The 18,236-nt window shown below is 44.9% G+C and overlaps 2 protein-coding genes across 3 annotated transcripts in view; one reads left to right on the forward strand and one right to left on the reverse strand.

The window, feature by feature from the left end:
• The first annotated feature begins 466 nt into the window (after positions 1 to 466).
• On the forward strand, positions 467 to 9,523 carry LOC144138551 (uncharacterized). Its single transcript, XM_077670899.1, has 2 exons — positions 467 to 1,678; positions 8,273 to 9,523. The coding sequence occupies exons 1-2, from the start codon at positions 625 to 627 to the stop codon at positions 9,028 to 9,030; spliced, it is 1,812 nt and encodes a 603-aa protein (XP_077527025.1). The 5' UTR covers positions 467 to 624; the 3' UTR covers positions 9,031 to 9,523.
• The window catches only part of Gtpbp1 (GTP-binding protein 1), a 35,159-nt gene continuing 26,113 nt past the window's right edge, over positions 9,191 to 18,236 (reverse strand). For both annotated transcript variants that reach the window (XM_077670897.1, XM_077670898.1), the window contains exon 12: positions 9,191 to 13,199. In XM_077670897.1, coding sequence (XP_077527023.1) covers positions 13,081 to 13,199 — 119 coding nt within the window. In that variant the 3' untranslated portion in view covers positions 9,191 to 13,080. The remainder of the gene's footprint in view (positions 13,200 to 18,236) is intronic.

Genomic DNA, 18,236 nt, shown 5'->3' on the forward strand with positions numbered 1-18,236 from the left:
TGAAAACAACCGTTTAGGACACAGCAGCCAAGAAAAAATAGCAACAAAACGAAGCACGTGCAGTGGTGATCCAGGTCAACGGCTCTGCGTAGACACAAATCTGTACGAGTTTAACAGCGAAAAGAGGGCGGTTTGCTGGTGGTTTTAGGTCGGTACTAATTACGTGAGCATAAGACAGCAAACTATTAAATCTTCAGTAGCTCAATCAAAAGCCGACCCTTGGCGACATCCCCTTCGTCCAAATCCCCCGCCAGTTTCCCCGGCTACAGCCACTGCGCTACCTATAGCGGCAAAAGAGCAGAAATCAATCCGTAAGGATTGGAACATAGCTGGAAAGCACAAAACATGTAAAAACCTATTTATGAAAGAAGTAATAGTTTAACTTTTACTTCATGGTTTACGCGTTGGCGAAACGAAACTGAATCTCATTTTGATAACCATCCAAAGCGAGCCACAAGCCACAGTCGACAAACAAATCAATCGAACAACGGAGCCACAACCGCAACTACCACAACTGTGCGTTCGGATGCTCTAATTGTCATTGTGTCAGTGTGTCACTTCGAGGCGCCTTCAAATGCAGTAACGCGAACGACAATTCCGTTTCGCGACTTTCGTGGCGGCGACATGTCCAACACTGCCAGGAAACTGTGCAAGCAAAACTTCTGCTTTGCTCCCGGCTGTCGGACGGGCTACGCCGGGGCCCCCAAGGCATCCCTGTTCTCGGCCCCCAAAGACGCCGAACTGAGGAAACAGTGGGAACACAACTTGCGACGGTTGGACAGACCCCTCACCGTGCGTTCCTCGGTCTGCGAACGCCACTTCGAGCCGCGGTTTATCCTGCGCGACTACGTGCACGTCATAAATGGCGCCGAAGTCCGAATCCCGCGTGGAAAGCCGTCTCTTGCGCCAGGTGCAGTGCCGACGCTGTTGCCCGATTTGCCTGGCTATCTTTCCAAAAAAGTCTCCAAGCCGAGGCCGACGAAGGGAAGACAGCCAACGACGCTGACAGGCTATCCGCCGTCCAAGAAACCAAAGAAAACCTACGGCGAGCTACCGAACCCCCGATCGTCCCCGAACCGGCGTTTTTTGACCGATTCGACGTCGCAAAACGCTCGTTCGTCTCAGCCTACCGTGGTCCACCTCAGGACGTACGAGCGGAAGCAGACTGTTGTGGAGACGTGCGAAGAGGAAGTCACTCCCTGCGATACTGTCGATACTGTCACACCCTGCGATACTCCGAAGACTGTTGAAGACGGCCCGTTGACGATAGATTACTTGAAGAACAATCTCGGCCTTCCCTCGCAAGGCTGGTCTCGGATACACACCCTGGAAACGGTTAGGGTGGTCTACGTCACGTCGGTGATTAAAACGACCGGCGACAGGATAGAAATCTCGCACCCAAAGTGCGTGAGCTTCTCGACGGTCGAGGGACCCGATGTGGTGGCGGAGGCCTTCTTCGACGGCGTGCTCTGCTGTCGAGCGATTATTTCGTCGCTCAAGGAAGCCGAGGCGATCGTGCAAGACGCCCACACCACTCACACCTGTAAAGGAACGATGTCAGCGCCCGAGTTCGCGGAGGTTTCGACAGTGATTTCGACTCGCTGTAAGGAGAAAATGGGCAAGAACGAAGAAGGCACCATCTTCAGCTTGGACTGTGAGAGGAATGTCGCTGCTGAAGGTAATTTCGTTGAAGTCGTGTTGTTTCGAAGCGGGCGTACCGCACTCGCTGCCTTTTTAAAGCGAAAGCTTTGTTAGTGGGACCGATGCCGTCCTGTCAGAAAACTAATGCATTTCCCCATAGACCAGTTGGTCGACCGAATAGCAGAGGTAGTCTCTGGGCACACGGAAGGTGCGTGAAACTGGCCTTCCATTGTGTCAAAACGGTGACTTGAAAATCGCGAAAAAGGAACGGTTGTAAATAAGACAATGCGTGCATCAATCATTAAGTAGGAGTACAATAGTACACCTTTATCTCATAAACCACGTATCGGTATACATTTAGATCGTTTGTAGATGTCTTTACCTAGTGCGCAAAAAGCGTCGCATGGGTGCGTTCTTCGTTTGCGATTTGGTATTTCAAGGTTTGATGATCGAGTAGATGCACTTTCAATGAAGGTCGGACGCACTTTTAGTGAAGGTTTTGACACAGTTTTAATGTGAAAAAGCTTTCGTGCTTTTCCTAACTTTCTTTATGAAGGGACGGTAAAGTTTTTTTTTGTGAAGGCGAGAAGCACAAATGCCCACTTCCAGCAACCACACTGCCTACAAACAAGCGGTATTCGCCCCGAGCGCGAACACAGTCGGCCCCTGGCGGCGGCGGGACGAACCGCTCCTAGTGTGGATGGCACTCTCGCGTCGTCTGCTTTTTCACGTTGCGTGCGGCGCAAGACACGTGCTGCACACGACAAAACAACCAATATGTGTGGTCGTTTGGCAGTAAACAATGGCATAGTTACCTCTGCTTGCGCATTTCCTCTAGAAACGCAATAATCAGCGGCCGTTGCGGGTTAATGCGCTGGTTTAATTCCACGAAACATCTTCGCCCTGGTCACCGCTTGAGTGTGAAACGTGTTATAAACATTGCTTCCAGACATTGCACTTTTCGTATTGTTGAGTGCAGTCGTCGGCCATTTCGGGAACGTCGAAGGGTGCTTTTTGAAGGTGGCGTGGTGATTATTTAAAGGATAAAAGTTTAGTACGCGAAACGGGTAAGAAGCGACAAGACCTGTGCGTACGCGTGCAAACTCCACACCCTTGTAAAATTGCGCTGTGTCTTTATAGAAAGAAGAAACAAACAAAAACATTTACACTGCACACGACCCGTGCGCTATCGCCCATACATTACCGGACACGTATTTTACACACGCAAGCGCCTGTGTGATCGAATTCTTCCCGTACCTTTTCTAAAATAAATACCATTTTTGGACAGTCGTTGTTTATACTGAGGAGGAGGAATAAACATTTATTCAACTGCATCGAGTTGCTAATTTTACGTATTATTTAAAATGCGTTTCTATGGATGCGCAAGAGTATTTAGGGAGGATTTTTAGGTAAAATTAAGCAGTTGTGAGTTCGCGTCTGTCATGTGGCATTTCGTGTGTCATTGTCATATATATCTTTTTCAAATCCCACATGAATCACCTTGTCCAGAAACGTGTCTCACTCAGAACCTCTTACGGTGGACCTAAGTTTAAAGAAAGACGAGAAAACGCGTAATATAATGCACGTTGTTGCCCACATGTGTGAGGGGTGTGTGCCATGAATCGCTGTTTTTTTTTTAATTTTTTCCCACAATGCTTGCTTTCAATACAATTTTGAAAAAGGCGAGCCACAATTCCTGGACAATCCCGGACCAAAGGGGGGTTAATCAGTTTTGAAAATACGTACTGCTTTTTCACCGCTACAGAACACGACGCCTAGTGTAGTTTCGATTGTAAGTAATACTGATAACCACAGTTTGGCTTTTCGTGTGTCGATGCGAGCTAGTTGGTACTTCATCATGGGAACAGGTTAAGTGCCAGGCACAACTGGAGGAAGTAAAACAGACAGGAAAGGGGCGTTTACTTCCTGTCTGTTTTACTTCCTCCAGTTGTGCCTGGCGCTTAACCTGTTCCCATGATTGGCTTTTCGCTTTACATGCGTTCTCTTCTCGCTGCTCTTGCAACATTGGCAGGACCCCCGCCCCCCCTTCCCGAAAAAAAAAAAAAACTAAATGCACAGAATTTTATTGTTTAACCAATCCTCAAGAATTAAATGCCAAGACAAAGGTGATATTCAGTATACAAAACAAAGTAGTTACTGGGAAGTCGTTGCGCTGATTCGCAACGAGAAATAAAAAGGAAATGTTTTACTACATCTGCAACAGCGCAACTTCATTTATTGCCATCTTTAGGGTTCATAAGCGACATTTATACGCAAGAATGCAAACACATCTCGCTGTTGCAGGCACCTGTTAGATTTTAAAAGGAACACAAATGGTCAGCAGAGCAGCCGTAACAGAAAATTTGTGCTCACTGTGAGGTCCCAGAAGCTTGGTTTGCACACCGTAAACCTGCTTGTCACTTCGCGAAAACCTAGCTAAACATGAGATGTTGATTGTAGTGCGTGCGTTGACAATTCAATTCGCACGTTCACTTGCGACGAAAGCCGTAAATAAGTGATCCGAAACCGTTATTCATCAAACCTTCCTTCAGAGTCGTTAAAATTTCATTTAAAAGACCCGTTAGAGCGGTTACATTTATATCTCTGCGCTGATCGAAATTCAGTAATTTTATGTTGCCTTTTGAACACACAAAATATATCGTAAGCTCTTAGAAAGAATTTCGGGGCAGTTAAGTAGTGTTACCATTTCAGGGAATCCCACAAATGCAAGAATGCGTCATGCTACCAGTGAAAGCGATTGAGATTGCCTTTGTAAACTGAATTTCAGAGATCGAGGCTTCCTGATTTGTTTCTATTTATGCTTTTATTGAAGGCTCAAAGCCATAGTCTGGAAAGATTGAGCTTGCTATGAGCCACAGCGTACAAGTTCATTGTCACAATTACGGCCATTCTGAGATTCCTGATGAGTCGTCGCTTTTTTTGGCGTAGTAATGAAAACTGACTGCCACTTCCATGCTATACATTGAACGTTGAGGAACCGAACTACAGCATACCACTCTTGTTTGCACCTTTCGTGCGCACATACGGCGGGAAAAAGGCACGAAGCGCGCCCACAGTGTACATTCTTACGGGCCGCTCAGCAGAGCATCCACACTAGCAGCGCGACGCTGTCACCACCTACATGTCGAGCTCGCGGCGAATACAAGGACGTGTTGATTTTCTTACCGCTAGGACAACGTTCCATACACGTCAGTATTTCTCAGTGCAGTAGAAGAATTACGGCACTTTTGAGGCTAAGTACAAGTGCTTAAAGTTTCGAAGCGTTTCCTTAAAGGAGCCATGAAGAGAAAATGCAAGTTGGTTTTATTCGAAAGATTTCGTGTTTTATAGTGCCCCCAGCGCTTGTCCGGATACAAACGGTGTTTTATTCACTGAGAAATTAAACAGTTTAGGTTAAAATTTTGATTTTCCCGCTCAATCGTGCGTTTTCATGGTCCCAAGTGATATCACAGGAACCGACCGCTCTGCAGCCTAGAGTACCTTCATTCACGCATCCGCCGTACAGGGTAGAGACACGTAACGCTGGCGCCGCCATGTTCGGTTGCTCGCTCGCCGCCGAAGCAAGTCATTGTGTCAAAACCACGCTAAAATTATCGCCGCAACGCGGTTTACTGAAGAAGTTTGAATCATATTGTCCGTTTCGCGTTGCTAGGTCTCGTGGGAAACGAAAAGAATAACGCGTTGAGCCCGTTGGCCCAATTGCGGCGGCACGGGACCGTTCAAAAATTGTCTCCACCCTGTACAGCGGTGTTGGTTTGTTCCCGCGTTTCTTTACGTTCCGTAACCTAGATGGCGCCACCATACCGTGGCAAGCGTTTGGTTTGTTTTTGCCCGCATTTAAACCTGGCTTGTTTTTGTTCTGGGAGAAAATATTCGTTCCCTGAAACAGTGCTCGCTCGACAAATGGGGTCACGTAAGACACCGTTGCTTGCGTCAATCGGCCAGTGTCGTCTGCGACAACCCCAAGCCCCGTAGTGCTGTGCAGCTAAACCAAAGCATGCTGTGCGCAGTACGAACAGCAGAACGCATCAGTACTTCTATGTTTACATGTGCTTTCGTAACTTCCACTGTTTGTCCCATCATTCTTATTGCTTTGTAAAGAATGTGCCCTAAATTTAAGCGCAAATCGCTCGTTCGTCTAGTTTGTAAGCTCTACCTAATTTGCGTCTGCTTCTGCCAGCCTCCGCCAATCGCAGAGCTTAGCCCATGTGACATCACAGGTTCTGTTGCGGGAAATGAGCTGGTGGGTCGCATGACCATTCCCGTTTTTCCTAATTATGTAGCTTATTTGAGCGAAGTTTACGTTAAAAGTGGTGTCAGTATGATTCTAACGAGACAATCTTTTGAATGAACCAAACTTGTGTTTTCTCTTCATGGCTCCTTTAAATAGAAGCAGACGTGGCATTTCAAATCTTTAATCCGTGAAAATCGCTCTCTGCCAACCAACTCTTGCTCACAACACAATGCTGCGGGCAGTTCGTACCATCTTTAAAAGTTCAACAACTGTCCTAGCTATGCACATTAGCTTTAAACAAGGAAACAAGGGAGTTCAATAACGTTGTCTACATTTATGCACCAACGTGAAGTACTTTTTTCAGATAGCTGTCGACTTGGCTGGTGCTGGAATGCTTGACAGGCTTATCTATACAAATGATAACGGTGCATACATTCTCTGCATCTAATAAGTGCTCTGACGAAATGATACTGCTACCATGAACTGCGAATTGTCACCTTATTTGTTAGCAGCGCCAGAAACTCAACAGGGGCCTTTCTTAAATTTTTTGGTTTGTTCGAAACTTTTCGGCAGGGAGAATTTTGGTTGCATACAGCACTGTCTGTATTACCACCATTGTGTACACTTGGTCTTCAAGCGTAAGGAGAACGTTCTTGTAGTAGAGGGTTTCGTAAAACCTGCTTTGTGTGTTCATCCACGTCAAGTATGCAAAATGCATAAGTATCCTTTACTTACCACTTTTGTTGCCTGTAGTGCAGGTCGTGAAACATTTCTGCTTTGCTTTTACTACATCTGTTCAGCAGCTGTTCTTGAAATTCTGAATCTTCGTTTTGTTTTCATGTTGTACACAGTATGATGATGTCTATGGCAGTATGCGGCTAGACTTCTGTGACACGTTCAACGGTAACATGCGTCTCTTTGATAACTGGGTACAGGCGAAATTTTCATCGTATTCCTATTGCCGCATTCAAACTTGCCACGGTAGCGAAACATCTGGCTCAGATTTGCAAGAAATCGAACCTTGCAGTTTGTTGCTTTGTGAACGAAAAGTTAATCCTAGTGGATCTGTGTGCATGTTAAAACACACAGCTCCATTAGTGCTTTTATGGGGCACTGTCATAGTGGTTTTTTCCCCCACACTGAGTTTTATATTTATAAAAGCTTTGCCATTAAAATTGGCACATAACTGTAGGTTGTATTCACTGGCGAGGCACGCATGCAGGCAACCATGTGAGCGCGCCGTCGCTGGTTGCGGCGGGCTCCGCGGGATGGCGGTACTTGTCCGTGCTAAGCACACAACGTGCGTTAGACGTTCCAAACTCTACCCCACCGAATGCAAAGTAATGCCTCCGATCTAATGTGAGTGCGATTGATAACATCTCTATTGACACTACCATTCAGAATCGGGTTGAAGCGGAGCAGACGATGCACGCCAGTGTTTTTTTTTTTCTGTGCCGTGTGAGCACTGTGGCATTAGCCACACCATGTTTGTGGCATAGAGTTTTATACTAACATATACTAGAGGGAAATCTGGCGCCACTGTCTAGGGGAGCCGCACTTCAGCGAGCGTTCCGTCATGTACCCGGCAGGCGCGTTCCACTTGTCCTTGGCATGGCTCATGAACGGGCTGAAAAGTTGGCTCTGGCTGCAAAAAAGGACCAATATTACCGTAGATGGTTCATAAAATTTGTTTTGTTATTATAAAATTGAAACTCCAAAAAGGTTAATTTGTCAGTAGTTAGAAGCTTCAGGTACGATGAACAAGAAAAAAATGTTACCCTTTTTCGTTGATTTTGGCTTCGCGACAAAAAAGAAGCCGTATGGTTAGCCAAGCCAAGTAGGCGAGGAACGTCGCTAGCGGCAATGGCGCCGCCCACGGCGGCCTGCAACTGCAGCGACAGATTTCCCTCTAGTATATATTAGTAGGAAACTCTATGGTCTGTGGCACTTCGGCCATGTCTTAGGCAGTTTCCAGTGTTGCCAAGCGAAGAAATTGACAGCTAAACTTTTCAGTGAATACCATCCATATGGTGAACTGCGTATGGCCATTATGTGGCACACTGAAAATACCATTTTCGGTGTTCCTGTCTTGCTTTTTTTTTTTTTTGCTCAAAAACTCCGCAAGTGTTCGAGTTCTATTGACTAAGTCAAGCGGTTCAGCAGGCTGCTAATGTTGTGTGCTTCAAGGTCTCAGTGTAGCCCAATGCTTTTTGATACTTCAGGGCAGCAAAATGGTACTATGTATGCAGTGCATTTTTGTGTACCCTTCTGTATACAAACCAAGCTTTGGATAAATAAACCGCATTTAGTTAGCATTAGACCGACCTCTTTTGCTAGCTTTTCCTAACTGCCTTGTCTCTGCTTTCACCCTAACAGGAGCAATATGTACACCATGCAAGACACTGCGAAAAATGCTGCTCAACAGGAAATCACAAGTCAGGACGCAAGCAATAAAGAAGAACACGAGAAACCAAGAGCAGGAGGAAAGTCTGCCGAAAAGAGCGAGCGCGGGGCTTCTCGAAGTCGAAGGAAAAGAGCAAGAGGAGAGTCCGCAGAAGAGAGTGAGCGCAGAGCACATGGAAGCCAAAGACCAAGAGTCTGAGGAGAGTCCTCAGAAGAGCGACAGCGCAGAGCACATGGAAGTCGAAGAAGTGCAGACTTCTTCCCAGCTACAGGAAAGCTTGGAGCAGATGGTCGTTGAACAGCTTGTGAGTTTGCACACTCAGGTGGGCTCCGAACAGTTTGTGGAAGTCAGGGAGCAAGAGGGTTTGCGAGTGGAAGAGAGCCCTGAGCAGATTGTAGCCCAAGAAATAGAGGTGCCACCAGACCCACAAGAGAGCCTGCAAACCCAAGAAAGCGAGCAAGAGAGTACAGAACAAGAAAAACGCCCTCCCGACTCTCCAGAATGCCAACAGTCATCAGAAAGCCAGCAAGAAGAGAGTACGGAACAAGAAAAACGCCCTCCTGACCCGAAAAAGAGTCAACAGTCGTCAGAGTGCCTGCAAACCCAAGAAAGGCAGCAAGAGAGTACAGAACAAGAAAAACGCCCTCAAAAGAGCCAACAGTCCCGAGAAAGCCAGAAGCTGAAACAATCATCCCAGCCAGTTTCAAAAGAGTCGAATGGCCCTTCTTGACCTATCTTCCGCAGTGAGCATTCTCTCAGATTTGCAAACCGCTTGCGTGCCAGACTACAATCATCGTTTTCACTCCCGAATCAAGACTGTTTACAATCATCGTTTTCACCACAGCATCAAGACAGACAGCACAAAGTGTGTGTGTGAGACAGTTGAACTGTTTTTGGAAATGTTTTATTCTACTATACGTTCAGTTCCACTTGCAATTTGTACGCAAATAAGTTTGTGACATCAGCTCTGTTGATAGCATGGTGAATATTTTTAAACGAAGTATGTCCTCTGGAGACAAATGATGAAGGTGTTCAAATCAACAGCTTTGAAATAATTTTTCATGGCTAGTCTCATAAATTAAAACATGAGCTACATGCATAAAAAGGCCGGTGTTTTTTACGTGTTTACAATGAACGCAGTTGTTTTTCTCTGGTTGAATAAGAACACTAATAGGAAGTGTATATAATGTTAAATCACTTTTCGACCTGCCAAAAGAATTGTTCACCTTTACGTCTAATAAAATATGTTTCCGGCATCTTGTTGAAGCTACAATTGCGTAAACAAATATGCAAGCAGTGACATCTTTTTGTAGCACGGAGGCTGCAATTGAGGCAGCAGACCTTTCCAGCAGACAACATTCATGTTCTGTACATTTCCAAGCTCGTAAGCATGTAGGCTTTTCTTTCTATATTTTACCTTGGTACGTGTTCACTTGAGAGGACAGGGTCACCTAACACAGACCATGAACACACGACTCCACATAATGTTATTTAATTTATAATTCAATCCGATGCATGGAAAAAATATGCATACAAAATTTAAAAACCATAAATTTAGCTGAATACTATAACATTTCTGGTTTTCTTTTAAATTGTATTAAACGTACTTAATGTCAGCAGTGTTCTCTATTACAAAAAGAAAGGGGTTAATGCCACATAACAAATATAAATTAAAGCAAACCAGCTTTAACTTTTAATCTCGGAAGAGCAAATTTGAGTATCTGCAATGTGTCGTAAGCTAAAATGAAGACTGCGGAAAAGCCCACTTCGGAACTATATCTTAAAATGTCAATTGCTCCGACTGCCAAACGGCTTGGCCTATTTTTTTCAGCATTTTAGCACCAAAGCCTCGCAAATCAGCAAATTGTATTGAAGCCAACATTTGCTACTAATTTGCAAAATTTGGTTTAAGCGCTAGCAAAGCTAACTCGTGGTTTAGCGTAATCCTAACTTTTGCATCACATAAGCAGGGTCTTTCCCTTTCTGAGCTAAACGTTGCAAAAAAAAAAAAAAATCAAAGCCTGTCTCGACATTCAGAGCCTGTGCTATTTGTGAGTTGTTCAAGAGGAATGCGACAACTCATCATACCACACTGACTCTGTAAACCCTACTCGTCGAACCTTGAACGTTTATTGTGTTGCCTTTTTGAAATAACGTTTCCCACATCTGAAAGTGCAACGTCAATGCCTTCATGCAGACAAGAGGACGCGTTAGAAGCAGTAGTTGTACAACCAAGTTCACAACTTTCTTTTAAGCAACTTCATGATAAGGTGATAACAGAATCTCGCAATGTACCGACGATTGCCACAACATGATGGCTAGTTAAAATGCTTAAAGAATGCTAAACTATGCATGGGGCCAATGGGTGTGGTTTGGACAATGTAAAAAAAAAAACGCATTATTGTGGTGTTACGATCTTTAAAACTCTATTAAAAACATGTTTTGAAGAATGAGCTAGCAATGATGAAACCGCAGCCAGCACTTTCACTTGACACAACTTTATATGCAATACATATTTTTGTTCTAACATGTACAGTTCGAAAACAAAGACATGATGCACGGATAGCATCTTGTACCAGGTGCCACATTGTAACATTACTGCTAGTAAATCACTGGGCACCATTTGTGGATTACGGGGGAAGGTAAAAATGAGCGGCATTTTTGAAAGCGTAACTTGATCAATCACAGACATTGCCAAAAATTTTTTTTTTCACAAGCAAGAGGTCACTAACTGCTAGCACCATCTTTCAAGCTTCTGTGCCATTCAGAATTCTGCAAAACCAAAAGGAAAGGTTTTAACCAAATTTCAGGTACTCAGGACTGAGAAATCCAAAATCAATATCGATATGCTGAAGTTACATTTCAGCTAGGTATGCACAAGTAGAGATCAAATAATTGTTGGTGAATTAGTACAATTTTATACATTTAACGCAATGCTGTACTATGTGTTTATCTGATGAAGTTGCATTTTCGCAAAGCAACCTGCGAAAATTTTTTTTCAAAATTGTGAGGTATGGCACTAGTGTTATTGCTCTCTTTGTACATGTAGCAGTATTTGGCAAAAATTTCAAAAATGAAATTTTAGCGGAAACAGGGAGAGAGCAAATTTTTTCAAAGTTGACGCCCCGTGTCCAGGCCTCCTCCTCTCGAGCATAATTTCTATGCCTTTAGATTTGTACGGACATTCCTACTGCCAGCATTGTGCCATTCTTATCGTATGAAAGTGTTCTTTTGAACTCTCCAATGAAATGATCAAATAAACAATACAAACTCTCCCACGAGATACATCCCCCAATCTCTGATGATAAAATCGCTTCCTCATTCCCTAATGGACACCTCAGATAAGCAAATTAAGGCTATCTTTAAGAGGAAAGAGAGGTTGCACTCTTCACAAACACTTCTCTATCAATCTCTGAGAGTGCGGTGTTGTGTAACAGTCGTTCAGTCATTACTGTATATTTCTCACTCGCCCACACATGATCATAACTCGTTGACCACACCACACTAGGTGAAATGTTTAACCTGCAAAGTTAAGATCGTTATAACGGCTCAAAAGTCTTTATCATCCACAAAATTATCGACAAGCTGTTACCGGAACCTGCAAGCAAGCATTCGCCACATCACATCAGTGCAGTGACATGACAAATCGGCCATGCCGTGTCACATAATTCAAACCACCATTGCCACGACTAAAGTAACGTAGTAATTTAAAACTGCCAAATGTCACAAACTCGCCGAAGCAAAACCTGTGAACGGGAAGTCAACAAACAGCGGAGGATACAAAAAATACAAATATTTTTAAACACTGAGGTGTAACTGCTATAACAAGATCGGCTAAAGCTTAAGCGCAAATTAACACAACACATTGGCGATCGCAGCAACAAAAAAGCAACTGTGCACGGAAAAAACAAAAACAGTCCAGTTAGTCAGTCGGGTAGAGGTTGGTCAAACAATGGTCGCGCACCACGTGGGGCGAACTGAATGATTGTAAACACTCGACATTTTTCATCAGAGCAAACGAAGAGAAAAAAAAAAGGGCAAGGGGAGGGGGAAGGCAGCTATGAGCCCACAGGCTGCATTCTGTTGCAAATTTCATTAAACGCAGTTTAAGCATAGACACCGAACGATGCCACCTTCGTCACTCGCCAGAGCTGAACGCCATCTTAGTCGAACAAATGAATTAAAAACGAAAATGAAACGCCGAAATGAGATATGAACTAATTTGTGCAGTGGAGTTCACGAGGAACAAGTCTTCCTATCCTGGCGATGGGATTAATGCGTTCGGGTAATTTAATTTAGTTTAAAGAAGAAAAAAAAATGTAAATTTACAAAAACAACACTCAGTTGGCATCATGTGACAAGGGCTGGGGGTGGGGAGAGGTGAGTTGGAGACACATGAACATTCGGCTTGACGGTGGAACGTTGAGATACGGGAGCCGCTAATAGTCTTTTTCGTCAAACGAGCAAGCCGGGTTTTTAAGCGAAACATACAGCATGTAACGAGACGCATCTTAGAACACAGCCTCTAGCGGCCGTTTGTGAAATCGCATTTACACTCCTGTACGGAGAAAATGGGTATTAGCGATCTTAATTTAAAAAAAGGAAACCGGTTTAAAACCGAAATTACTTCTAGCAGGCAATGGGTGATGGGGGTGGAAGTTGGGGGTGGGGGAGGGGGTAAGGGCAGGCTGCTTGTTTTTTTTTTTTCCTTTTAAGTACGTGCTAATTAAAGGTCAGCTTGTGTAAAAACCGGGTGGTATCAACGCCGGTACGGCGGTTCCTAGATGACGGGTGCCATCCGGGGTCCACGGAAACGGCCGCGGTTCCGTTTGCTGGCTTTCTGCGGCTCGTTTTCGGCTCGGGGCGGCAGTGATGACAAGCCGCCCACTGAGATTGCATCTGCAGAAATACAGAATAGGGGGAAGGGAACACATAAACGTCATTGATACAGCGGACACTTACTGCATACTGTTTCCATGGTACAATGTTCAATGAAAAGACATTCCCACTGTTTGCATTACTTAACTTGCCGAACAGATTTGAAGGTGCTAGCCAAAGAATAAAAAATTTAAAGGAAACACGTTCTGGCTTTCGCACAGTACAACTAAAAAAGTTCACATTAAAAGTTGAGCTTCAAGGGTCAATGCTACATAGTAGTTGGGCTTATTGAGGCACATCATTTTAGGCCACGTGGGAATATTCGTTTGCTGTAGTCTTGCCTCCGCCTCCCGTCAGAAGAAATGGCCGCTGCCGTACAGATAAACATGTCTGTGAAACCCTCAATTTGATCTGCTCACTAGTTTTCTTCTTTTATGCACGACGCTACAAGATGTTAATGCCATGTGACTACCGAGGCGGTAGACGTGAGGGCCTTTTCTTCACCAACACTTTTGGATATGCAGGTTAACAACGTTAATACCGTTTTTCTTTTAAGTTTACAACGAATGGAATGGAGTAGCAACTTTTTACTGTATATATTTCGTATCCCACTTTAGGTATTTCATCACACCCTGAATTCAAAATCTGTTTTGGGGTTTTTATGACCCGCTGCAGCAGTGGCTCGAAACTGCACATCAAAGGAAACACTGCAATACAAATAAGCACCTTTTCATATCATCTCATAGCCGGCATTCGGCGGTAGCCCTAACGTGTGCTTGAAGCCTTGCTTGACCGATTACAAGTTAATATTGGCTTTTTGTTTGTTCATACACAGGTTGCGTAGGTTTAACACAGTTAAATTCAGCCCTGTGGACTTAGTAGAGCATAGAGCTGACATTGGTAAACCAACCGGGTGAACCGCTCATGGGAAGTGGCAAATTTCAATACACTCCTTTCTCGTTAAAAAACGCATGTAAATCGGCTGGAAGAGCTGAGAACACGGCTTGTACATTCTAGATTTTAGTCTGGTAAGGTAATTAGATAGCGTTCACAACTCCGCAAATCACAGGAGGCAGTCAATTGCCTGGCTGGGGTTATGGTGTTTACTGCGTCGAAGCTACACCAGGGATGAGAGGCACACTGCAGTGGAGGGCTTTACTGTAACGTGTGCCAAAATCTCAAAACCTGGACGTTTTCACTTTTTGCCTCCATCTTAAGGGGGCCATGAAGAGTGATTACAACTCTGTTCTATTCGAAAGAACTAGACCTTGGTAGCTCACTAGAGGCTCATCTAGAAGAACTGATTCCACAGGAAGGGAAAAAGCCGGGCTTATGGCCCCAGGGACAACGTGATAAGAATGCGAGCCGGATTTTTTTTTTTTTTTTCACCCCAAATTGCGTTTGCGATACCAAAGGGTTTGCTATCAGCAGGGGGCACGACAGCTGCAACAGGTTTGGGAGCAGCTTCTGGAGCAGCAAAATCTAGAATTTGGAGCAGAGTAACCTCGATTTGGAGCAGTTAACATTTCATTTATTACATCATTTCAGGAGCCTAAAAAATCAAATTTGGAGCATTTGGGGGGTGGGAAGTACACTTTTTATTAAGTTCAGAAAATGCACCACGTTGAAACAGCCTTTGAAGAAAGTTTTTTTTTTACAAATTATCACAATGTATGAGCTGCACGCAGTACATTCTGACAAACTTCTTAAATTTTATTGAGGCTGTGAGCATCGACAATGCAGAAAGCCAGTAAAATGATCAAATTAAGAAAAGCTGCCATCTTAAGATGTTTTTATTACAATTTGAATGCTAAAATTATTATTTTTGTAATCCCAGACTGCATTGTGCGAGCGAGAGCAGAGCCTCAGATAAAGTTGCACGAAGCAAGGCAACGGTCGTTGCAGTCCTCCCATTATTTTAGTTTGATCGTAATTTGACTAACGTTGCAATGTTTAGCCACCTCGCCTCTGGCATTAAATTTCACTTCACATACATAAATTATTATTACTCGCGTGAAATAGCAACCAGTCCTGCTATCGGGCGCTGCACAAAACACCTCGCGACAGTGCAGCCTGCGCCGCAACTTTTGGCGTATCGATCGTACCAATTCCATGGCTCGCAAGCTTGCTGTCAAACAGCAATAACTCAGCGTTAAATAGAACCGCAACAAGTCCAAAAATTCACTTCACGAACCCCGATAGAGGGCACCGTGTTTTCGATAACCTCCGCCTTTCGTACCGCGCAACTTCCTGTAGTCTGGTGCATGCTTTACAGCATTACCACCGCAATGATGTCACTACTGTTAAGTACTGCAACAGATAAAAGCACTAACCGGTAACCCTGCCTTCCGTGTAACCTAAACCAGGGAGAAGATCGACGAAGCGTACAAAGCGCCTGACCAATGCAGCGGGCGCTTCACCCAGCGATTGAGAAGGCAGTGCATACCTGCCAACTCGCCCGATTTACCCGGGAGACTCCCGATTTCTTATCTATTCTCCCGATTGTATGGGCACAGCCATTAATCTCCCAATAAACAATCCCAACCCCCCTCTCAAAAAAAAAAAAAAAACAGCATTATGCAGCACAGCTGCATTGCGATTGCCATCATGAGCTGCGTAGCTAGCCGAAGTCAGATGGGAATCCAAGCCGTTTGTGAGCACGGAGAGTACAAGCTTAACTTTGTTCACACGTGGTCGGGACAATGTGTTGAGGACTGAACGTAGTAACATTCTGCTTTTCACAGCTCTCTTGACATGATGGTGTCGTCGAAACCCAAGAAGAAGTATTTACGATGTTTCTCGAAGTGTTGTACTTCAGAATTCCCGTGTTTCGTGCCGTCCAGGAAAGGCGAACAGTTCGGATTTTGCGTGACTTGTGCATGCGACGCGAGCGTGGCCCACGGCGGTAAAGGAGACTCCTTCGTGCTGCTGAGAAGCAGAGGACTGTGAGCAACTTATTTGGCAACAGCAATGAAGACAGTGTTGTGCGTGTGGAGTGCCTTTTCAGTGGATTTCTTATCGAGCACAATTGGCCGCTCAGTGTGAGTGATCACATTGGGCCACTTCTGCGCAAGATGTTTCCCAAGTGCCAAGAGGCGAAGCGCTACGGGTGCAGCAGAATGAAGACAACTGCCATTGTCGGTTAAATGGCTACAGAGGCGCAAGGTGCAATGGTGGAAAGCCTGAAGTGTCGTGTCGTGTTTTCGCGCCTGCAGTTGACCGCAGCAACGACACCTCTTGGCAGCTTTAGCCTGTCGTGGCAACCTACTACGTAGAGGAATGTGGGCGGGTTGAAAGTAAGCTGTTGTGTTAAACGTGTTAAACATTGTTAAATGTTGTGTTAAACGTTAAGTAAAACCTACCGTATTTATTCGAATCTAAGCCGATAGTTTTTTTTTTTGAAATACTGATATATCACACTCCAGGGTCGGCTTCGATTTGAGGATTTTGAAACGCGCCAATTTCCAAGTGAAATTGAGGGAAGTGGCGTGCAGCTAGCGCCACCCAGAAAAGAAAGTATATTGTAGCCATTACTAGACGAGCCAGTAGCCACTTAGCGGTGCCATTATAGTGCCGCTTTTAAAAGAAAAGTTGTTTTAGCTGCGGAGTTGTCGTCGAACATTCAAGCCGGGCGGGACTTCGGCGTGGATGAAAAAAAATGTCCATCGTTGGAGGACGCAACGGGAGAGGTTATTTGCGTGCGCCGCAACGAGGATGGCATTCAGAGGCTAGCAGCGATGATGACTCAGAATGAGAACTGCATCTTCATGTTCAATAAACGTGTTTTCTTTAAGTTTTTTTTTTTTCGTGGCTTCGGACTTTTGGGGGTCAGCTTAGAATCGGGGCCGGCCTAGATTCGAATAAATACGGTAGTTAAAAACGAAAGATGAGTCTTGTATGTAGACTAGAAATCGCATGCGCTGCATTTAAACCCCCCCCCCCTTCCCCCCCGCTGTGAACCTCCCAATTTTCAAAATCCCCAGGTTGGCAGGTATGCAGTGTCGGTGAACCCGCCCAGAGAGCCAACCGTGCTTTAAAAGCTGTCATTTCTTTCGTTTCACCGGCATTTTTTCCCGCCATTGGTGTGCTTTTGAGACGATAAAAAATGCAACCATAAAGCAGAAGACAAGGGCTCGGGCAATCTAAACGAAGTGTTCCAGAGATACAGTGCATCAAAAATTGCTGTTTTATTCGTCAGATTGTGCAAACACAGTCAAACGCTGCGATAACGAAATATTGCGAGTACGAAATTCCCGCTGCAATGAAATATTTTCGAATCCCCGGCGAACGCCTGCAGAAGCCTATGTATTTCATATCTCACGGCAATGAAATGTGTTTGAACGCCCAATCTTAACGCAAGCACAAACGAAATTTGCTGCGAGTCTGGTCGGCCTTTTAGTTACCCATTTGAGGCTAACAGTGTCCAAGACGTGCTTAAATGCATTTTTTTTTTCGTACTCAAAGGGTCTAAACTTCTGCCAGAGCATGCTAGCATGGCCGCCGCCATATCTGTTTACATAAAAGACTGTGCTACAGGTGGCCGTCCACGAAGGCAACCTCGCAGCGACAGCACCAGGGGGCGACAACTGGTAACTCACAACATGTCTTCGCTTTGGCTTGGGCTACAGCTACTATAGCCGGCTACCGCTGAACAGCACGCGTGCGTTCGTTGTGTCAGCGGCAATCGGCACGTTTGCTCTCAATCAAAAGCGCAAGATGGTGCTACCATACTCAGCCACGGACCGTTGTCTGCCGACGCCTTGTTTTTGACCGACAGCTGTGCATATGACATCACGGGTTCTGTTGTGGGAAATGAGCTAGTGGGTCGCATAGCAGTTCCTTTTTTTCTTAATTATACAGCTTATTTGAGAGCAGTGTGCATTAAAAGTTGTGTGAGTATGATTCTAACGAGGCAATCTTCCGAATGAGCCAAACCTGTGTTTTGTCTGCATAACCCCTTTAAAAGGGTGCAATAAATAATGATGGTCACGCACCAGATATCTGTTCAGCCAGCGGGGCGTCGCCGTTGTTCTCGGAGGCGGCCACCGCCGCTGCGGT

The sequence above is a fragment of the Haemaphysalis longicornis genome, unplaced genomic scaffold (assembly GCF_048455015.1).
Source record: "Haemaphysalis longicornis isolate Haplotype H1 unplaced genomic scaffold, Haemaphysalis longicornis Haplotype H1 scaffold_5, whole genome shotgun sequence".
NCBI lineage: Eukaryota > Metazoa > Arthropoda > Arachnida > Ixodida > Ixodidae > Haemaphysalis > Haemaphysalis longicornis.